At 33.6% G+C, this 21,833-nt stretch overlaps 4 protein-coding genes across 9 annotated transcripts; 1 reads left to right on the top strand and 3 right to left on the bottom strand.

The window, feature by feature from the left end:
• Positions 1-912: 912 nt before the first annotated feature.
• Positions 913-3,076, bottom strand: LOC106754013. The gene is made up of 4 exons (XM_014635948.2): positions 2,177-3,076; positions 1,846-2,064; positions 1,328-1,576; positions 913-1,241 (listed from the first exon to the last, which is right to left on the bottom strand). The coding sequence occupies exons 1-4, from the start codon at positions 2,180-2,182 to the stop codon at positions 1,185-1,187; spliced, it is 531 nt and encodes a 176-aa protein (XP_014491434.1). The 5' UTR covers positions 2,183-3,076; the 3' UTR covers positions 913-1,184.
• A 2,715-nt stretch (positions 3,077-5,791) lies between these two features.
• LOC106754170 (violaxanthin de-epoxidase, chloroplastic) lies at positions 5,792-9,521 on the bottom strand. 4 transcript variants are annotated; one of them, XM_014636163.2, is made up of 6 exons: positions 9,402-9,521; positions 8,668-9,005; positions 8,358-8,530; positions 8,149-8,245; positions 7,663-8,054; positions 5,792-6,611 (listed from the first exon to the last, which is right to left on the bottom strand). In XM_014636163.2, exons 2-6 carry the CDS (start codon positions 8,944-8,946, stop codon positions 6,110-6,112), a joined length of 1,443 nt encoding a protein of 480 aa, XP_014491649.1. In that variant the 5' UTR covers positions 8,947-9,005; positions 9,402-9,521; the 3' UTR covers positions 5,792-6,109. The 4 variants fall into 4 exon arrangements, with proteins under 4 accessions (XP_014491649.1, XP_014491648.1, XP_014491647.1 ...); XM_014636162.2 differs by having other exon boundaries at positions 9,136-9,519; XM_014636161.2 differs by having other exon boundaries at positions 9,234-9,518.
• Positions 9,522-10,089: 568 nt separating this feature from the next.
• Positions 10,090-13,329, top strand: LOC106754032 (probable receptor-like protein kinase At5g18500). Of its 2 annotated transcripts, XM_022777786.1 has the most exons (8): positions 10,090-10,387; positions 10,745-11,326; positions 11,436-11,876; positions 11,993-12,108; positions 12,221-12,481; positions 12,569-12,769; positions 12,855-12,937; positions 13,049-13,329. In XM_022777786.1, exons 1-7 carry the CDS (start codon positions 10,273-10,275, stop codon positions 12,927-12,929), a joined length of 1,791 nt encoding a protein of 596 aa, XP_022633507.1. In that variant the 5' UTR covers positions 10,090-10,272; the 3' UTR covers positions 12,930-12,937; positions 13,049-13,329. The 2 variants fall into 2 exon arrangements, with proteins under 2 accessions (XP_022633507.1, XP_022633506.1); XM_022777785.1 differs by having other exon boundaries at positions 10,091-10,387; positions 12,855-13,329.
• Positions 13,330-16,330: 3,001 nt separating this feature from the next.
• LOC106754031 (probable serine/threonine-protein kinase PBL26) lies at positions 16,331-18,978 on the bottom strand. 2 transcript variants are annotated; one of them, XM_022777826.1, is made up of 6 exons: positions 18,699-18,978; positions 18,392-18,567; positions 18,119-18,308; positions 17,547-17,938; positions 16,883-17,155; positions 16,331-16,799 (listed from the first exon to the last, which is right to left on the bottom strand). In XM_022777826.1, the coding sequence occupies exons 1-6, from the start codon at positions 18,802-18,804 to the stop codon at positions 16,794-16,796; spliced, it is 1,143 nt and encodes a 380-aa protein (XP_022633547.1). In that variant the 5' UTR covers positions 18,805-18,978; the 3' UTR covers positions 16,331-16,793. The 2 variants fall into 2 exon arrangements, with proteins under 2 accessions (XP_022633547.1, XP_014491450.1); XM_014635964.2 differs by having other exon boundaries at positions 16,331-17,155.
• Positions 18,979-21,833: the final 2,855 nt, after the last annotated feature.

Below are 21,833 nucleotides of genomic sequence, written 5' to 3'. Positions count from 1 at the left end.
AATCAGTCTGTCTTGTTTTAGTTTTAAGTGATATTAAATATGTATTCTAACACACCTAGTGTTTACAAGTTTAATCTTGTGTTAGTATATAACTCTAAATAAAAAATCATTAAATAAGTGTTGACATAAAACAATTGTAAATAAATTTTACACTACACATAAGTCTAGCAAATCATTGAAAGGATGAAGTGAAAGGTATGAGTAACATGTTATATTAGGCGTTGCTGATTTGTTTTTATAATAATGAATTATTATCTTTTTTATTTATCATATTTATAAAAATAAGATTTATTATTTTTTATCTATATATAGATGGACATTGAGTTTAGAGAAGTTCTTAGTTAATTCCTAGCTAGGCCTGACATGCCTTGTAATCGTAAGGTATAAATGAAATTGGGTCCTAAAGTGATTTAGGAGATGAGATGTGAAAAGAACAATGATATTTTAACAATTTTTTTTTAATAACTTTTTGATAATAGGACGCGTGTTACCATTTTATTAATATGTTTGAATTTATTCTAAAAAGATATTTAAAATGGACCAATCACAAACTGTCACGTATACGTTGTCAAAAAGTTATAAAAAAAAATTGTTAGAGACTTTTTCAATGTAAAAATTGCATGCAAACCTATCTAAGATCTGTCAGATTACTCTTTCCACAAGGATTCATACCTAATCCTTCTTCCTTCTCAGTGTTCTTCTTGAATCTGCTTATCGTACACCTTAACTTAAAGCTAAACGACACTGCAATTCAATCAAACTCTCACTATGATAATGCATGTTACTTCACCATTCTTGTGTCCTTCATCTGCATATTAATTAATGTTTCACGTGTTTTACGCTGATCCATACGCGCTTTTTAGGAAGAAGAAACAAGAACATTAACATAGTATGGGTATGACATCATGAGTATGGAATTAAGGGTCCACTTCACAATACCAACAAATTATCATTTAATTCAAAGACAATAATAAATGCTGGCACCGACTAAATGAATAAATGAAGAAGGAGATGCACTCATTAAACTAAGACACAATTACTTTACTTACTACATTAATTCTCATAGTCACAAAAATACTTTTGTTCTTGTTTTTTTTTTTTTAATCCCTAGACAGTCATATTAGCATCGGGGAGCAGCAAAAACCAGCCCAACATAGCTTCAGAGTAAAACAGATGTTGCAGTCTCATGAAGCGCAGGCCGCAGGAACCAAACACTTGGAAATGAAACCCAGCATTTTCTTCTGCACATGCAACAATGTTAATTCTAAATATTATAAATCAATAAATAAGTAAATCGCGTGAGCTGAGGTGAGGTGAGGAGACTCACGCGCTTGGTTGTGCGAAGAAGCTCCGGAGGGATCTTGTAGAGATCTTCGTCGACAGGTTTCGGAAGTCTAACGGGACGAGGTGGCGGAGAAAGCGGAACATGCATTTCTTTTCTCACCGGCTTCCTTGCCTGTTCCGTCACGTCGCACACTTTCCCTTGCTTTCTCGTGTTCACCTTCACACCCTCTTTTTCCTTATCATTAACCATCACCATAACCTGCGCACACCTCCTTTCTTTGCTCCTCGTCGCCTGCACCATCATCATCCCATGTCACCGAATTTTACCCGCCACAAAATATAGAATAATAACATAACAGACATGTGCTTTCATGTCCTGTCTCAACCACCGCACTCTTAACAACCATGGGTGACCGAGACGCGCATTTATGAACTTAGTACCACAAACATTGCAGAGAAAGAAAACACGCAAAAACTATTTTTATTTTACTCTCTAACATAGTAAAATGAAATAAGAAAAGAAGGTTGTGGGGTTGGATTGAATAGAAAAGAAAAAGGGACCTTTTTAACTGTTGACGGTGGCATATTCCGAAGAGGTTTCTTGAAATCGACGGCGTAGAGATCGCGATGGGGACGCACGTAGGGATCGCTCTCGCCGGAGGAGGAACTGTAACGAACTAAACCGGCCTGTCTGGCAGTCTCGAAGTACTGGGTGATTGGCAACTCGTTTGCGTAATCCCAGTTTCCGAAGGCAGGTATTTGGCCGCTCCTCTTGCATTCCTGTGAAATGAAATAAATTAGTTAAGTAACTGATTGGGTAATTAGCAGAGATGAATCCGTTAATGATTAGTGATCTGAAAAAACGAAAAGGAAAAGTGAAAACAGGGCTTACATCCATATTTGGGTGGTGAGGAGAAAAAGGGGAGTGGGTGGTGTCCTAGGAAGAAAAGGTTGAGGTGGGGTTGGAGGAGAGGTGGTTTGAACTATAAAGGAATAGTGAGGGCAAAAGGGTTAAAGAAAAGACAGTATCCGTAAGGAAGGGGTTCCCGATAAAACCTCAGACAGGGATATAAATTCTCTGCCCAGAATTTGGAGGAGAGAAAAAGAATCTGAAAAGTGAAAAGCAAGGAGGCAGAAACAGAGAGGCAGAGAGGCAGAGGGTGGGGTTAAGTTAAGATAAAAGTTTTTTACTAGCTTTCTTCTTCTTATGATAAAAAAGGTATATAGAAATTAATGCAGTGAGTGGTGAAGAGACAGAAAAGGGGGCCTAGGTAGGCAGTTTGTTCCCTTTAGCACAGAGAGAATTGGTGGAAAAAAGAAAGAGGAGAGTTATGTTGGTGGTGGTGTGGTGGTTGATGGAAAAAGGAAAGAGTGAATTGAATGAGGAATGTGAAGAAGAGGGATTGAGGGAGAGGGAAAAAGGAAAGGGAAAGGGACTGGTCGGTTGCGATATGGAAGGGTATGTAGCTAGATTTGGGGAATTTAGTAAGCGAGTGAGTGTTCCTGACAAGTTGGTGGCTGTTACTGTTGCCAACTATGACCAATCTCAAAAAAGCCTTAGAATTTCAAATGCTAATGGCTGCTGCCATTCTGTCACTCTTCTCTTCTCTTCTCTTCTCTTCTGCATCACTTTGCCTTTATAAACCACACCAATGCCTAAGGCCCCCCCATCTTCTGTCTCTGTGCCAAACTCCCTAACAAAGTCCCCTAACTTTTTCTATGCACTCAAAACAAACAAACAAACAAAGAAAGCAAGAACACCCATCTTTTATTTTTTTACTTCCATGCCGGATCTCACGCTTTTGTTTTATTCTAAACTAAAAGCTTCAAATCAGATTTCCTTCTCTGTTCATTACGAAACAGAAAAAGGTGAATCAAAACTTTAATAAACAAAACGCTGATGGATATTAATTTATCATTTTTGGAGTTTTTATTAAATTTTAGTTGCAGCAGAGTCTAGGTCAAGCCACTCTCTGACATGAATATTTGATTTTGATTATAGGCTTAAGAAAAACGAGGAAGATTGGCCAATAGTCAATAGCACAGAGTGTACAAGTCAGCGAAGAAAACGGATGTGGCGAGACAAGGTTTGCAGGAAGAAAGCATAGTCAAACCAAGCAGCCATGAGTCAAACACGACCCTAGTATATGTAGACCTTTGCAACTGACTATTATTAATGCTAAACACGTATTTCTTCTCTATCATTCAAGGCCAGGTTTAATCATTTTTTAAATACCCATTACAAAAAATCAATACAATTTCTTCTTTAATCTTTTGGGATTCAATGATGATTAAAAATAATGTTTTTGCTAAATTTAAAATTACTTTTCTTAGAATCAAAATGGTTTTGTAAGAAATTGTATCTGTATATATTTTGTAGAACAGATAAAAATAAAAGTATATAATAATATTTTTAACATGATAAACTATAGTAATAGTTCCAGGTAGAAGTGGCATGACTTTTTTCTTATGTTTGTTTGTTCTTTGTCACATTTGAAGAAAAACAAATCTATTATTGTTAATTACGTTTTAAAAGTTGTAAATGGTATAATTGTTATTTTCTAAATTATAATCTAAGTCAATAAAGAAAGAGAAATAATAAACACAAAAAGAAGTAAAAGCAATAAATAAAAATAAAAGAATATTAATTTTACAAATAGCTTTATTAATGTTTAATATTTTTTAATTGTATACAATAAACTATCTCAAAAATAATAAATAAACATAATTGTGATGGGTTGATAAATTATAGTGTTTACAATTTTTTTTTAACTCGTTTTGAATAAAGAAACTGATTAATTTTTTAATATAAATATTATAGTCTTAAATGACCTATAAAAAAAAGAGAAAGAACAAAAAAAAAAGGATAAACACTGAAGACTATTGTGAAACATTGAGCTGTAACGGAAAGAGATATTTGTCAAAAGATGGAGATTTTGAGGTGTGAAGAAGAACAGGAAAGAAGAGTGCAAAACACGATGTGGGGCTCGTGAAATAATTTATTATCCAAGTTTGACTTTAACCCGTATTTGTTTTCAACTTAGAAAATCATTTTACTACTGTTTTAACAGCAAAAGTGTAAAACGCACGTCTTAATTAATAAACTAAAACTAAATTGTACTTAAAAGTTAAACCTACCACGGACTTCCAATACCAATGCATTCATACTAACCAAACCAATAATTTATTAATGAGTTTTCAAAGTTTGGCTATGGCATTGAATTTGAGGTATTTGAGCATGAAATGGGTTAGGATTAGGAAGTGGGGGGCCTGTCTTAGGAAAAGTTTGAAAAAAGAGTGAGAGGAGATTGATTAGTAAAGAGAAGAAGAAGAAGAAGACCACATGACAAGACATGCCAAAATGTGCTTGTTTCCTTCCATAATACGACACTTATGTCCCTTCTTATTTTTTTCATCCACAATTCAGAACTAAACTCGCACCAATCAAAAAATGGAGTTCCCCCACGTGAGCTTCCCTATATGCATGCGTAATTCATGGAATTGGATGTTTTCACAGTAATGCATCGGGCAGTGAAATTATGGCATTCTCACCTATACACACTCCCAACACCAAATTCATTCACTTCAACGTTACATTCGTACCACCCTTTCAACTGCATCTCACACATCTAATCACGCAAAAAAAGGAAATGCGTTATATCTATTCACCGACACCCATTTATGTCCACCTCTCACCTTTCTTTCACCTATTCTTTATATGCTTTTTTTCAATACTTACAAAAGCTTCTCACAATATCTATGTAAAACAAAAATCCACATTCTAATTTAAACAACTTTCGTTTTCACTCTTTCACTTTCTATCCTTCCATCCAGACAACACTAATTCATTCTTCGACTCTACTTGTTTCTATACCCTGAAAGTTTGAGGCCTCTACCACATTATCCTATCCCGCTACAGAAATGCAGAGCAACAAGTCCAGATTCTGACAGTGACTGTGTTTAAGTTGGATAGTTTGGAGTTTTGGCCCAAGACAAATTGGGTTGACTATTCCTTTGTGGTCCATGTGTTACGGAGTTCAACCACCCACCATTTCTATAAATTCATGTGTACTCTCAACAATATTTTAACCATTAATTCATAAGCTATGATGCATTATTTGGATGCCCTTTACTTTTTCCTGAAAAAAATTAACTGAGAGTATAAATGCTTCAAGACTGAGAAACGTACTATACTACCGGAAAAGAAAAGCAAGAACACAAATGTCTCATCAACCGCATCAGAAGTCACTCGAAAGTCTCGTTACAGCCAAAAAGGAGACTTGCTTATCAATTTTATAACAGAGAGAACAGAAGCGTAAAGAAATTACAAGAAAAAGTGTGAGAAGGAAACTGACAAGTTATAAAATATTCAACTAATTAAAAAGTATGGTGGATATGACCTTAAGAAAAATGTTATTAAACTAAACAAGTTTGATATGTTAACGACATAAAAATTAGTGAATCCTTTTTATTTCAATGATTTGAGAAAGAATAAGGGTTTGAGGAGGAAAAAAATTGAGGTTGAATACATAAAAGGTGCCAGAGGTACACAGCTAATAGCTTCTAAATGGTTCAAACGTGTGTAGATCAAACACGAATGAACCCGTATGCAAATACAATAGTCTGCATATATTCAATAATGATAATTGCGTTTACAAATATTTGAATGTTAACTGGTATATGTCAACATAAAAGCAATGGCTGAGAAGGAAGGACACCTAAATCCATATTATATATATATAGTGAATGAATAAAAAAGCAAAGAGAAAATTAAGATGATCAAAAAGATTTTGATGCCAACTTATCTTGGGCATAGTTTTCAGACTTATCTTAGTTTCCTTATGGGCAAGGCATTTCCAAAGAGTTTCTCTACTTCTCTGGCTTCCATTTTGAGGCCATTAAGTATCTCCATTTCTTCTTTTGAAAGCCCTTTCAAGAAGTTTTCCTCATCTTCTTGAAATACTTTGAACCCTTCTGCCAACTTCTGAAACAATGTGACCTCTGTTTTCCCCACCTTCTCCACCTCTACTTCTAACTGTTCAACTTCCTTCACAATGGTCTCCTCTCCTTCCTCTACCTTTTTCTCCAACCTTTCCACCAGGGAAGGCTCTGGTCCACATGTGTTATCTGTCTTGATGAATTTGCTAAAGTCTCTTCCTACATTCTTGGCTGCTCTTTCAAGTTCAGGAACTATAGATTCTGGCAAAATTGCACTTCTTGTGTACACAACAGCACCTCCATAACCATCCCATGCATCGTTTCTGCCTCGGTAGTATACAAATACGTAGTCATCTGGTTTATTCTCAATCTTTGATGACAAAATATACCTGCATATACATGTCATTGTTCGTAAGTTTAGTGAAGTTTACAGAAGACTCTTGAATCCAAATATATTGCAATGAAAAACGACTTAAGGTGTGCGCACGTAAAAGGAACAGCAGCATGTTGTATTCTTTTTCTTCACTTGGAAAGTAACATTTACTTCCTTCAAAAACCTGAATTTCATTTAAGTAGCAAGATGCAGAGTGTGTGTGGTAACTACTACTTTTAAAATATTTAGTTTCCCCTATAATTACCTTACTCCTGTGGTCTTGGTTTTGATTGATTAGTCCTATCACCCATTTGAATTATTGGACCAAAGCGTTAAAATTCATCTTTGAAGTTGAACCATAGGTATTGGGCGTGCATGCACGACACACTTTAGTATTTTGAGCTTAAATCATGTAATTTAAGCTCAAGTGAGATATGCTTTTGGATTCATTGGTGATTGCTACGAGAGGTCTGAAGATTTGGATTCTGATGCTTGTTCTTATTTCTATTTTGGATTCAAACCTCTCCTTCCTTTCTGAATTTGCTTGAAAGCATAATTATGCATGAACTGAATCTGATTGGATATCGAAATTCATTTCAGAAATTAGTTTTTACAGGCTAGACTAACAAATTTGTGGTCTAAGTTAATTGGATCATTCTTAAATCAATCGTGTTTCAAATGCAAATTGGTGCTTTCATTCGTTGATTGAATCAGAGATTTTCTACAAGATAATTCAACCATTAACAATAATTGGAGACAGAATAAATATAATGATATGATGAACTCTACCACGTGTGTGAATTACTGAAATTCTTGAGTGGAGCTTTTCATATCACCTAAATTTCTATTCAAATTTTGTTTGCTAAATTTTAATCTACTTACGATGGTCACAACCCCCTTTCTAACTTCCCTAACTTGATTACTAAACTCAATTAATGGAAGAATGACTTAGGCCGTGCCTGAGACTACAAGTAGGAAGCTGATTTTATTTTGGCTCCAGCACAAAGCTCAAGCCAATCTAAATGTAGTTGCCAATAACTAAAGAGTACTTATGAGTAAGAAATTACCAGTCATCTTGATAGTGAAGGTACTCGTTGTCATGATTGTAGAGGATCCCAGGATAGGAAGGATCTTGAACAAATTTCTGTTCAGCGGACCTAGTAATAAATCCAGCATCCGGAGTCCGTATTCTCCATGTCAAATTACCCACAAGTTTATTGGATTCTGTGTGGAACTCATGTAATTGGCAGTCAAAGGTATCAAAGGTAGGATTTAAGCCACTAGTGATGAACCATTTGCCACTGAAATCCGCAATGTTGAAGCTATTAACAAGGACATCAGGATTTGGAGCAGGAAATTCTCCCACATCAGATTTCTTAGGTACACATTTCTTCCGTGAGACTGCACACTCATTGAATTCATCAACCACACTGTTTTCAAACAGGTCCCCACATTTAATCTGCCAAAATGAGTTAGAAAAAGCTTTCATGAGCAGGTTTGGGAGAAAAGAATAATAATGCAGGCATTAATTTCATGTAAAGCTCAAGACTAACTTGACATTCAGTCTCATCAGGTCGATTGTTGCAAGTTTGGAGACAGGCAATATTGGCAGCACAAGATGGGTTTGAAAGACACTTAGCCAGTTCCAACCTGCATATACCCAAGAGCATGAAATTGGAGGCCTATTGTATAACTTTCCATCATACTGTGAAGGTGGCATGTAAAGTATATACGTTATTATGAGGAAAGAGAGATGGCATACCTGCAATCCTTCAATAAGCAAGCACAAGTTTTAAGAGCATCAACAGCATCAGCTGATGGAGTGATCATTAAAATTGATACCAATATGCCAGCTATTCCCATGATGCGTAAATTATTCCAATTCCAATCATTAAGAACAACAAGCATTCGGTCAGCAACAAATTTGAATATCTGCTGTTATCAAACAAGGGCTAAGTAAAATCAGAACATGATTATCTTTAGCAACAATATTTGCATTTTCAAAAAGGGGGAAGCATGATTGCAATAACAATGAAGTAGAATAAATAATAAATAAAGCAGCAGTTACTTACCCGTGGAATTTGTGTAGTAGTAGCAGTTGAAGAATAATCCATCCCTTGGTTGTGTTTCCCCCCTAAACTACGATAAGGTTTTAACAAGCACAAACGCGTTGGCTTTCTGGTAGTGGAAAACACTTTGAGCACTACCACTCGAGGAGCATATTTAAACTCTCTCGTTCTCTGAAACCTTAAATCGCCTCTAACAGTAAGGCCTGCTTTTACAGATACATTGGGACTGCCTGTGCCTTCCCCATGGGATAACAACATTGAATGTGCACCCCACGTCGCCATTCATACATACAATATAACAATAGTATATGTATGTGTATATCCTCACCTCCAGATTCAATCTGACATACCCAAAATACCAGAGCATAAATCAGCAAGATCTTCAGCGTATAATTTAGAATGCAGAGTAATAATCGTGTACAAAAATGGTATTCTAAAAACTCTAACATAAAAGGAAAACATATTGCATACCCAGTAGTTGTCACTAGTCAAGTTCCAAAATTTAGTTAATATATAGTAGAAATTGAGAGCAGAAACACGATTTATAACGAGCAGAGTGTGAAACATGCCTTGCGGTGTATATGAGGCGAAGTGCAGGTACAGTGGAAGAAATAATAGAATAAGAGGATTTAGAAGAGAAAAATGGCGGCGAAGCATAAGAGTTCCGGGGATGAATGGGATTAGACGGGATGAGATAGATAAGAACACGATGGTGTTCGTGTGGACTGCAAACATACCCGTCACTGCACTCTGCAACCACAGCGCACCCGTCCACGCTTCAATTTGCTTCCAATTTTCTCGCAAATGGACTCAATGTTCCAAGTCCAATACATTCTTTCAAGGCCCACTTCATAATCCTATCACAAAACTATAGTTAAAATCTTCTTTATTATTTTTTTTTCAATTTATAATTGTATCTCTTATGATAAAATATTACTGACAAAACAAGGAATTCCCCCGAATCCTATAATTTTGTCGGAATCAGGGATTTTTGGTCAAACTATGAAATAAACCTTATCTAATAGGCAGAAATGTAAATACCCGGGAAGAGACAAACCAAAAATATGATTCCTATCGAAAATAAAAGAAAGAACTGAGATGGTAAAACACGAAACGTGGTTGCTTACACACATTCTTTTGAATTACTTTAAATTAACTAAAATTTATTAAAAATCATAAATTTTTTTAAAACTTTTATATTTTTAATAAATTTTAATTTATATTAAACAATGTGATAGAAGATGTTTAATCACAAGACAATTAAGGTACAAGAAAAACAGAATTAATCCTAGATTAGAAGATGTTTAATTAATAATTAATGATGGATAAATAGTTATTTTGTTGTGTAATTTTGGTTATTGAAAATTGATAGTCGGCTAAGGGTAAGATTAAAATATGTTGTTGATGAAAGCAAGGAATGAAGTACAAGCTGTAATCTAAAGGCAGTATGTGAGCGAGGATATCCACATCCATAACGGTGTTCACGAAGAAAACTCACCCTATATCTTCTCTATTCTACTTTTAGTTTGATCTGCTATCAACGTTACGCTGCTTCACAATGGGATAACTTTTAGTTTCCATACAGAGCAAAAGAGGTTTGGTTTGGACATGAAAACAAAAACACACTTACCTCTTCATCTTTTGTTTGCACTTATATTTCTTGCAACAGCATTCCCTCATTCCTCCCCACTCCTATTCCCTGATGCACTCACCGATCCGCAAGGTCAAATCCTTTTCCCTTCTCCTTTCATTTTGATTAGATGTATTTTTGGTGTTATGTTATAGGCACGTCACACACTTATCCTATGTTCTGTGAATATATATATATATGTTATCTAGACATGCAGCCAGATATAATAAACTAACACAAAATTAGATTAGACAATTCAAACCAATATATAGGGAGAGTAAGTGCTGAAGTTAAAACATAGATTGGAAGTCTGTCATAAATAGAATAATACAATTACCTTTGTCGTAGAAATTGGTTGGTGCAGATCATATAATGATTTTCCAATCAAGTGATGGATAGAAAATTTGAGTAGCTTGACAAAGTTGTAGGTTCAATGCTGTTTTGGTACAGGGTCATGTGTGCTGAAGTTCAACACAAGCCAATATATGGCAATGGATGAGTGCGTAGAAGTGAATGAGTATATTTACTCGTGGGGTGAGGACGGGTTCCCGACCACATTGTGCTGTCGAAATGCTCTCACGGTTGTGTCCAATGCGTTGGCCACACGAGCACTGAGCTCGGGAGGACAAGTGTTCCTTCCCCAAAATCAATGGCAGCCTTGTTTGCAGTCATTTCAACCGCAACCAGGGATGTCACTTGATTCATGTGGCTTTGACAACTTGTACCAAGGAAGTTCCATATGCTCCAACTTCATTTTGCAGGATGTTAGGACCCTGCAACAGTACCAAGACGCATTGAGCCGGTGCTCCCACTTCAACCAACCTTTTGGTCAATCTTGTGCAGAATGTACCAGTGGAATATCGAACGTGAGAGATGCTTTGTATTCTCAAGTTGAAAAACACAACAACGAGATTGACAGAGCCATATGTGGGGTAGCAGCTATTGTTGCTCTTGCAGCTGCCAGACCAAATGATCCTCTCGTTGACAAATTTTTACTATGCTTGCCATCTTCAGCTTCAGGATCAGACAAAAGTAGTCATCTCATCTCTACCATTTTATTGTTTGAACCTAACATTTTGGTGTAAGTTAGATTAGGACCATGTGAGAGAATACTAACAAAAAGTGTTTTTGGGTCCCCCAGGAGGATCTCTGTGGAAAGCCTTGCTGAGTGTGCCAGTAGTTGTGATTGTAATATTGATTGTGGTTATTATGGTGAAATGTTTGTCCAAGAAGAAGGGTGGTAAACCGGTTGACTTGCAAGACATCACTGCATGGTCTGGATTGTACTGGTTCTGCAAAGCGGAAATTGAGAATGCCATGAACTACGGTGGTCGAAAGATAAGCCTTGGACGTGGAAGCGCAGGGCATGTATATAGAGGCGTTCTACCCAGTGGTCAAATCGTGGCCATCAAGCATTTAACAAGGAGTAATACCTCTGAGTCTTTCACTCGAGAAGTTGAAGGCCTTTCAAGGCTTCGCCATCCAAACTTGGTTTGCCTCTTTGGCTGCTGCATTGAAGGGGATGAGAGATATTTAGTCTATGAATTTTGTGCAAATGGGAATCTTGCTCAACATCTCTTACGTAATGTCCTCTCCCTTAAATGGAAGAACTAGACCAAATATTTCATCCATAGAAATGCATTTAAATCTTTGATTATCCCTTAAAATGTTTTATATATATATGTCTCTATTGTTCAGGAAGAGATAGTCACTTGACCTGGGAAACAAGAGTGAGAATTTTGAGAGATTGTTCGTTTGCACTCAAGTACCTCCACCATCATATGGAAGGCTGTGTTGTCCATAGAGATATAAAGGCAAGTAACATGCAATGAAAATTTGAATCACTTGAAAACAACAAGCAAATATATGTACAATTGTTTTGGGTTAACTCTATGATAATGCCTCTCACTGGTTTTAATTTTATAGCTTACGAACATTCTTTTGACTGAGAAATACCAAGCGAAACTGTCAGATTTTGGACTGTCAAAGGTGATGGGAATCAAAGAGAGCAAGGTTTTTACCGATGTAAGAGGAACCATAGGCTACATGGATCCAGAATACATGAGTAATGCCAAGCTAACGTGTGCCAGTGATGTGTACAGTTTTGGTATTGTTGCTTTGCAAATATTGTCTGGACAGAAAGTCATAGAGTTGGATCTTGATGCCAGAGACCAGCTCACAAGGAAGGTTCTTAAAAATATATGTTCATTATCATATTTACATGTCATTCAATGATTCAACTCAAAATGAGATAATTTGAAAATTGTTTTGTAGGCAAGAGATGTGAGTATGGGAAAGCGTCCATTGTCTGATTTTGAAGACCCACGGCTAAAAGGAAAGGTTGATAAGGCAGACTTTGAAGCCATCCTACAAATTGCAGTGTTGTGTGTTGCCAAATCAAGCAAAGGCCGACCAACCATTGAGGTTGTTTTTGATGAATTGGACAAGGTCTGCATGGACACAGAAACCAAGATGGTAAATATATATTTGTCAAGCCCTTTTGTGCTAGTCATTGCTTTGTGTTTGTCAAATTTACAATAGTTTTTTTTTTATGATGCAGAAGGTAAAGAAGGATGAGAGTTCATCATCAAACTCCACTCCCAGCTCCAAATCCTCCAAATCAGCTCCTCTTTGACATAAAAGGTATTGTGTTGTGTTGTGTTGTTGTTCTATTAGTCTGTGAGATAAAACATGAAAATGTAGTGTAAATGGAATTAGAAAAAGAAGATATATTACAAGTGATACTGTTTTCAGCATCTTAGGATGGTACAAAATTGGGATCTCTTCCATTCACAGTGTGTTCTGCTGAACTACTGATCCAACAAAATGATTCATTTGGTGGGAAGAGAATCAAATCTATTGAGCAATCATCCAGATCTTAGATATATAAAAGGTGTTATTAGACTTATAGTGATAGCGATTCAAATACACACTCTTCTTTTCTTTTGGCTCAATGTATATTTGGATATTTAATAATGAAAGGAACAGAATGGAATAAACATAAATAATATTGAATTGGATAATCTGTATGACTTTCTTGGTGTGTATTACTATCAATTGTAAATTGTTGATGTATTTACATATAATGACATGCAGTTTTGGTATTTGTAAATTCTTTCTTTATTAACTTACTAACAGAGAAGTGATTTACACTGTTTAAATCTGGTTTATATTTTAAAATTCATTTTGCAAACATTAAAAATATAAACTCACGAATTTAGAATACAAAAAACATTTCTGACAACTATTTTATAACTGTAGTTTTTAATTGAAAAAAAAAATGTTGTACTACTTTCTCTTCACTCATACTCCATTATCATGTATTTATTTTATTAAAAATGATTTTTTACTTATTCTCAAGTGCAGTGTTAAGGATATACTTTTTACAAGATAAAGGAATAGCAAACTTTGACCAAATCCTTTATAAAACCATAAAGAAGTTAGGCAATATTAATATTACCTTTTGAACATAATGTGAACGTTAATGTTTAATTCATAATATTTTTCATGTTTCTCCTAACCATACTAAAAGAAGAGATGCCATGATACTGATTATTAATAATCTTCATAATCATTCTTAAATATTTTATTTTGTTCATCATAATTGAAGGTAAATAAAAAATTGATCAACCGAATGATAAAAAAAATTAAAGTTTGAATATCAATGTTTAATTTTTTTTATATTAGATAATAATAATTTCTCAATTTGCACCAATGCTACATTTTTATATAACTCGATAAGTCTTTACAAACACAAAATATCTAATAAATGATTGTACATTTAGATCGAAGTTTATCTACTAAATAAAGTATATGAAGGTGTGTATTTGTAATGTTTGATAACTTTCTTTAATCATACATGTCATTTGTTAAACATAGTAATGTTCCGCCCAAACATACTATACATTCATGTTATTATATACCAACATAATAATGACAAATAACTTTCTTAAATAAATGATTCAATCTTAATATTTGGGCTATTTGATAACTCCAATATATATTCTTAATATTACACAATAATATAATTTATTCTCTTAATATCTTTTATATCATGAGCACATTGATCTTTAGCCAGTCAAAACATCATTAGTAAATAAACCATTTTTTAGTGTTATGCGGGTCATAATTAAGTTCCCAATTTTTTTATGATTATGTTTCATGTAATTCTATTAATTGCTCTCCTATATAAATAAATAAAAATGTACTAAGATATTGTTATTATTGTTAATATCATCGTCTCTCTGCTGATAACATAAAAGAAAAATAATTTCGAAAAATTCTATCAAAAACTTTTTTTAGAATTTATTTGATGTGTTCTAAAATTCTTATTCTGAAAACCTTATTCTAAAAATTTTAGAAAACATTAGTTTCGAAAATATTTTGAAATATATAATGTAAAAATCCCTTTTAGGAAACGGAAAATTATCATTTTGAAAATTTTGGATGATGTGAAAAGAAATTGATAATACAGGGAGTAAAACTTTCTTTGGTCATGTTTTCTTGATTGTTAATAGGAAAATATTGTTTTTTATACATCTAAATTTTTTATATTCATATTTAATACTATCTTTTTTTTTCTTTTTAAAATATAAAAGTCTATGTTTTTATGACCGTTTTTATTTTATATTCTATATTAAATAAATGTAAGATTGTCTAATACTACTAGTTCTCTTATTAATATTTTGGGTTAGGTTCGTACCCAAACTTTGAGACAAGTCGTGTGTAGGTGAGAATTTTACTTTACTATATTTGTCCTAACCATCTTATAAATATTTACACTTGACATTTGGCTCTGACAAAAATGTATCAATATTATGAAAGAAGAAATTTCTCTTTGATAGATGAAAATATAGACTTTCGAGAGTAATAGAGAGTATTTAATAATAAATTATTTTTTGTTGTTTATTTAAATAAATTTGGAGGTAAGTGAAAGTGAATGTAGAAGTAAATTTTTTTAATCTGTCACATAAATTAAATCCTACACTAATTTTCACAAATTTTATTTCCAAATCTACTCTCATTTATCTTCAAATCTATTCAAATAAACAAAAAATAAAATTACATTCAAATTCTTTCGATTACTCTCCCTCAAATCCACTCAAATAAATAAAGGCTCAGTGTCCTTGATAATGGAAATATTATGCAGCACACCTTTATAAATTTATACAAAAAACAAATGTGAAAATAAAATTTGTAAAGAATCCAAACTCACAATAATGATATCCAAATCATCCATCCTAACTTCTAAAAAATTGTCAGATGGAATCATTCCGTTTCATATGCTAATAAACAAAACTCGAACATATAATTGCATACACAAAAAATAAATAAAACTTGGAACTAAGACATAAATATTTTGATGAAAAGTGACAAAGTAAAAGTATTTAAATAATGTAAAAAAAAAAAAACAAGAAAAAGTAAGAGAGGAATACATAAAGGATGTGAGTATGTTTATTGAAAAGGAAAAAAAAATATTTTAATACAGAATTTCTTACAATATTTTGACACATCATATATATATATATATATATATATATATATATATATATATATATATATATATATATATTATATTTTTACTAATTTATATGACACTTGTTATGTGTCAAAAATGATCCTAAACCACAAATGTCTAACGTTACATTGGAGAGATTACACATCAAGTAAAAATTTCTTCATTTATATCATGGCAATGTGTTGCTTTGAAGAATGGTTGAGAAATATATGTGAACCTTGAAAAGATGACATTTGACACATGATCTAACATTCTTCTAGTTAGTGCTACTAAAAAAACTTATATTGGATCCACCACATGCATATATATGTATGATGACAGAAGGAAACAGAATAGAATTGCCAAAAATATTACATAATACAAAACAAAGATCACTATTTCCAATAATGTCAACAATATTCTATGGAAATTCACAGTTATTTGTCTGTCTTTGTTGACGAACTAAAGGTATAGATACACAAAAAAATCCAAAACCTTCTAAAAAATAAGTATATAAGTGTGTAAATATTTGAGGGGTTGTTGGAGATTTTTGAAAATAGCGGATACCAGATTTTGTTATCTTAGTTATTTGAGTCGACCATAGGTATAAACAAACATTGACAGAAGTGTACAAAGCATGATATGTGACTGCAACCATGCATGCAGGCAAGGATAATGGATTTTTATGGTGAATGAATGAACATTTTCACTGTTGTTTTGGTGTAATCTAAATACATGCTGCTCCTTTCCTTTGACCTTATGCTGCTGCCATTGTCTGATTTGGCCGATTGAAATGTTCCCTTTTACGGTATGCCACATCCCACTGCTACTTGAATTGGATGAAAGACTTCTCTTGTTGCTCCTCTTTTGCTTACTGCTCCTCTGATTTAAACAAGATTTCTTTTTCCTACTTTTCCTACTGATTGAGACGCGTCCATGATCTAAATAATCAATTGGTGCTGCTCTTGCGGCTCGATTTGGAGCAGTGTCTCTTTACTGACTTCAGGACTGTAATTATGTTGGTTTTCATTCTCATAATAATCATACTCACATTCTCAGGCGTCTTCACTTTCTTGTTATTTTTCACTAACCTGGTTTTTAGAAGATCCACTGTCATCGCTAGAAGAAGAGTATTCACCGGAGGAGCTATTGTTGTCGCCACCACCACCCTCTGGACAAGCAGTGGAAAGAAAACTCAGAGCAGTTACAACATCACTCATCAAAGGACGGGCTGCTGCTTCCTCCTGCAAGCACATGGCTGCAATTGCAACAACTTGGTTCAAATCCTTTTCTGGGAATTCATTATTCAAATTTGGATCTGCCATATCTGGATATCTCTTTGGATCCCTAAATATCGGTTGTGCCTGCTCAATAATAATAAGGTCAAATGTACGTAATTAACCAAATACATATTCTCCTCAAATCAACCTAAAACATTTTCATACAACAACTTAGATACATTACCTCGTATAACTTTTCTGTTGTTGTTTCACTTCCTTAATTTTACATTCAAAACAAACCTTAATTTGTAGATTATTATATTGTTTTCTTTTATTGAAAAACAATACCAAAATATAAAGAACTATGTGTGTGTCTAGTCTTTTTTTCCACATTTTTCACTGTTTGGTGGAATTCCTGTAGGAACTATAACTCATATAAATTATGTAATGAGAAACATAGTAATTTTTTTCCAACAATACAAAAATATTTCCATCATAATCAAAGTCCAAATTAAGGAGGTTGTTATAGGTATACCCATGAAACTAGATTTTGCTCATCGTGTGATCTTGTGGTGTCAACCGCACGCCGTCCAGTAATGAGCTCCAGCAAGACAACTCCAAAACTGTAGACATCTGATTTCAAGGTGAGGTTACCTGTTCTTACGTACTCAGGAGCACTGTAACCATAAGTGCCCATAACTCTTGTGGGTACAATGTTCGCCTTATCGTTGCCAGCAAGTTTGGCCAATCCATAATCTGATAGTTTTGCATTGAAATCATCATCTAGCAAGATGTTCGCAGATTTCAAGTCTCGATATATGATTGAAGGGTTGGCCTTGTCGTGCAAGTACCACAATCCTTTCGCAGCATGTGATGCTATTTTCATTCTGCTGTACCAATCTAATGGAGCTTCATCTGGTTTCCTCTCTGTTATAAAACCAAACACATGTTTTATTTTGGTTTTACAAGGTAGCCTTTTACCAAAACTAACTAGGTAAGTCAATAAGCACAATGACATCATACGAAGAAACAAGACAAAGATAATGTATTGTGGTCATATAATATATATAATTTGAGATGGAATATTCAAGTAAGGTGCGAGTATACCAAGAAGACGGGCTTCTAACGAGCCACCTGGCATGAACTCATACACCAAAAGACGTTGATCTCCATCAGCGCAATAACCAGTGAGTTTGACGAGGTTGTCATGGTTCAAGAGGCTTAACATCAAAACCTCAACCAGAAAATCCTTACATCCTTGCGCCCCATTTCGGTCAAGTTGCTTCACTGCTACCACCTGGGTAGGGAAAAAAAACAGTGTGAAATTGAAATTTTTTTTTTTTTTTTATGAACCAAAAATTGAAGGACTTGTGATATGACCTGCCCGGTTGCAGGAATTGTTCCCTTGTAAACTCTGCCAAAGCCACCTTCACCCATCAAACATTCTTGTCGGAAATTCTTCGTTGCAATTGCCAGTTCACGGAACGTGAAATTTTGTGCTTGAATATTTGAAGTGTCAACATTAGTTGGATCATCTGCTTTTGGTTTTTTCACGTCTACATTTCACCCGAGTGTTTAATTTTCAATGATTAGAGCTTTCAAACAGCAGTGTCTCTTATACAATATTTGATTAAATGAATGACATCGAACGAAGTAAATTTGAATTGTTTATATTGATTGATCTTACCCGGAGGTTTTGTTGCTATAACGTTTTCTTGGTGTTGCGTAGGCCCTTGCTGCTCCCTCCTGCTATTGCTTTTCTTAGTCTTTGAAAAACACGGAAAACAATTCATTCTTGTAAATTTGTAGAAAGAAAAAAGAAAAGGTGAAAGTAGGATTGTTGGTTGGAATATATAGTGTATGTGGAGGTTTTGGTTCTAAAGAATATTTTCATTCAATCAAAGAATGGCTATGGTGATGCAAAGGTGAAAATGAAAGCCTCCATGAACTCTGGTTGAATTGAGCAATGGACGGAGGTTCCCCCAAGTGAGATTGAAGGACCCCTCGCAGAGGCTATAAATCAAAATGAAAGGGAAACAAACAGCAGAAGGTGAAAAGGAGGAGGAGTTAGGCATGCATGTATGAGAGGAATAGCAAAATGATGACGTTTTCTCAGAAGACTCGGAGAGAAAAAGGGGGAATTTTGGGTGGACATCATTATGAGCTGTCCCTTTTAGATGTCTTCCTACAAATTTGGAACTTATATTTCACTTTTACTATTGTCTTCCAATCCAACCATGCATCGCTATCATCTAACGTTTTCCTTTCGTTAATTATGGTTACATTTTGACTCCAATGCCTAAAATATTATTTTTTTTATTCTTATTATTTCACATCTATGCTATACATAGATTTTAAATTTCAGTTAAGTACAACTCCTGATTTTTAATTCCTCAAATTAAAATAACACAACGCACTTACATACAGTTCTTCAATTCAGTCTTTGAAAATGAAGTGAAATTTCTGGTTATATTTGACTATATTTAAAATGGTACTAGTTCATGCATGCTGAATTAATTTAAATGATTTATATTCATTTAATATATAATATATATTATATATAAAAATCACTATAAATTTGTGATGAACATAAAGTGTATTATTGTGGTGGGTTGAAAGTGTGTAAATGGTATTGAATTTGATGGTGCACATGGAACCAAATTTAGGCACATGATATGAGAAAGCTAAGGCGTAAACACGTCAAAAGAGTTCCCAATTGCAGTAAAGATGTGAATGGAACATAAAGACACTTCCTCTCTCGTACCTATATATATATATATATATATATATATATATATATATATATATATATATATATATATATATATATATATATATATATATATATATATATATATATATATATATATATATATATATATATATATATATATATATATATATATACACGGGGTTTGCTAATTTGCGTACGCCTGTTTTTCAGTTGATACATTTTAGCAATGTATACCGGGTTTCAGTAAACAAAAATACCCTTATATAATGAATTCTAAGTTTTAAGGTTAAGGATATATTAATAATTTTCATTCTTAAAATTAAAAAAATAAAAAAAGAAACTCCCAGACCCTTACCCATCTCTCTCATTCCTCTCAACCCTTTCGCTTTCATCTCTTTCACTCCAATCTTTTTTCTGTCATTCCTACTCTAGCATCAATTAAAAAAATCAGAAACATTTGTCTTATTTTAATAATTTTCATTCTCAAAACTAAACAAAAAAAAACTCAAACCCTTACTCACCTCCTTCATTCCTGTCAACCCTTTCTTCTTCTTCTCTCTCACTCAAACATTTTCTCTGTCATCAAACACTCATTATTAATTGAAATGGTTAGAGAAAAAAAATACTTACATAAATAAAAAAGTTAAAGCACCTAATTTTTTCTTTATATAATTTTAAATAAAATTTCTAAGATTTAAATTTTTATTGTTTGATTTTATCGTTGAAAATTTTATTGTATTTCGATTTGTTTTTTCTTTAGTAAAGGAAAACAAGTTAAGGAATTTCTACCAAAAAAAATTAAATAGCCACGGAGCAATGTTACGTAGTAGTCTCAGAAGAGGAAGTATGCTCATAAGTTTTGGTGCAAGTTGTGCCCGTCGGCTGTAATATATATAGTCAAGATAATGAAATTAAAGAGATTATGAATGTACTTTTTTCGGAAGGTGAATATGTCAATGACTCAACTCTTTACAAAAGTAAATTGTTTAACAATGAGTGTTTTTTTAGTTGGGGCTAGTGTAGAGATGACAGAGAAAATTTTTGAGAATGAAAGAGATGAAGGAAAAAGGGTTGAGAGGAATGAAGGAGGTGAGTAAGGGTTTGGGGTTTCATTTTTTAGTTTTGAGAATGAAAAATATTAAAATAAAGCAAGTGTTTCTGAATTTTTTTAATTGGAGCTAAAGTAGGGATGATAGAGAAAAGGTTGGAGTGAAAGAGATGAAAGAGAAAGGGTTGAGAGGAATGAGAGAGGTGGGTAAGGGTTTGGGGGTTTCTTTTTTTACTTTTTTAATTTTGAGAATGAAAATTATTAAAATACCCTTAACCTTAAAACTTAGAATTCATGATATATGAGGGTATTTTTGTCTACTATTATCCGGTACACAATTTTAAAACGTACCAACTGAAAAACAGGCATACGCATGTTAACAAACCCCATATATATATATGGGGTTTGTTAACACGTGTACGCTTGTTTTTTAGTTGGTACGTTTTAACAATGTGTACCGGATTATAGTAGACAAAAATACCCTCTTTTATCATGAATTATAAGTTTTAAGGTCAAGGATATTTAAATAATTTTCATTCTCAAAACTAAAAAAAAAAAAAGAAACCCCTAAACCNTTACTCACCTCCCTCATCCCTCTCAACCCTTTCTCTTTCATCTCTCTCACTCTAACATTTTCTCTGTCATCCCTACTGTTGTCCCAATTGAAAAAAAATAATCAAAAACCCTTTGTCATCAGAGATATTTTCTCTTTCATCTCAACATTTTCTCAGTCATCACTCCAACATATTTTCTCTCATCTCAACCCAATTGAAGATGGTGGTGGTAATTTGAATCAGAGATATCTTTTAAAAATTGAAAAAGTTTACTCTTTTATAATCATTTTATATTTATTATTGTGTGTAAAATGAATATAAACTTTGTCACTTTATGTTACTCTTTCCAAATCTAAAAGGTAAAAAATGATTTTACTGCTTTTATCTTGCATAGTGGTTAAAGTTTATTCTAAACACCTGTAGAAGTTGATTCAGTGATAAAAAAGGGACATAAGGAAATTAAAGAAATAGGTATAGAAGAGCTCC

This window comes from Vigna radiata, unplaced genomic scaffold (genome assembly GCF_000741045.1).
Source record: "Vigna radiata var. radiata cultivar VC1973A unplaced genomic scaffold, Vradiata_ver6 scaffold_83, whole genome shotgun sequence".
Taxonomy (NCBI): Eukaryota; Viridiplantae; Streptophyta; class Magnoliopsida; order Fabales; family Fabaceae; genus Vigna; species Vigna radiata.
Note: the sequence above shows the minus strand (reverse complement) of the source record. Positions and strands in the feature narration are given on the sequence as shown.

Coding starts and splice junctions, on each gene's coding strand:
- LOC106754013 (XM_014635948.2), bottom strand. Junction 1,577..1,845: donor CACCGTCAACAGTTAAAAAG/GTCCCTTTTTCT, acceptor ATGATGGTGCAG/GCGACGAGGAGCAAAGAAAG. Junction 1,242..1,327: donor TTCTTCGCACAACCAAGCGC/GTGAGTCTCCTC, acceptor TTGCATGTGCAG/AAGAAAATGCTGGGTTTCAT.
- LOC106754170 (XM_014636163.2), bottom strand. CDS start 8,946: ATGGCGACGTGGGGTGCACATTCAATGTTGTTATCCCATGGGGAAGGC. Junction 8,531..8,667: donor CTACTACACAAATTCCACGG/GTAAGTAACTGC, acceptor GTTTGATAACAG/CAGATATTCAAATTTGTTGC. Junction 8,246..8,357: donor TGCTTATTGAAGGATTGCAG/GTATGCCATCTC, acceptor GGGTATATGCAG/GTTGGAACTGGCTAAGTGTC.
- LOC106754032 (XM_022777786.1), top strand. CDS start 10,273: ATGAAAACAAAAACACACTTACCTCTTCATCTTTTGTTTGCACTTATA. Junction 10,388..10,744: donor TGCACTCACCGATCCGCAAG/GTCAAATCCTTT, acceptor GTTTTGGTACAG/GGTCATGTGTGCTGAAGTTC. Junction 12,109..12,220: donor TTGTCCATAGAGATATAAAG/GCAAGTAACATG, acceptor TTAATTTTATAG/CTTACGAACATTCTTTTGAC.
- LOC106754031 (XM_014635964.2), bottom strand. CDS start 18,804: ATGAATTGTTTTCCGTGTTTTTCAAAGACTAAGAAAAGCAATAGCAGG. Junction 17,939..18,118: donor GTTAGAAGCCCGTCTTCTTG/GTATACTCGCAC, acceptor GTTTTATAACAG/AGAGGAAACCAGATGAAGCT. Junction 17,156..17,546: donor AGCAAAATCTAGTTTCATGG/GTATACCTATAA, acceptor ATTATTGAGCAG/GCACAACCGATATTTAGGGA.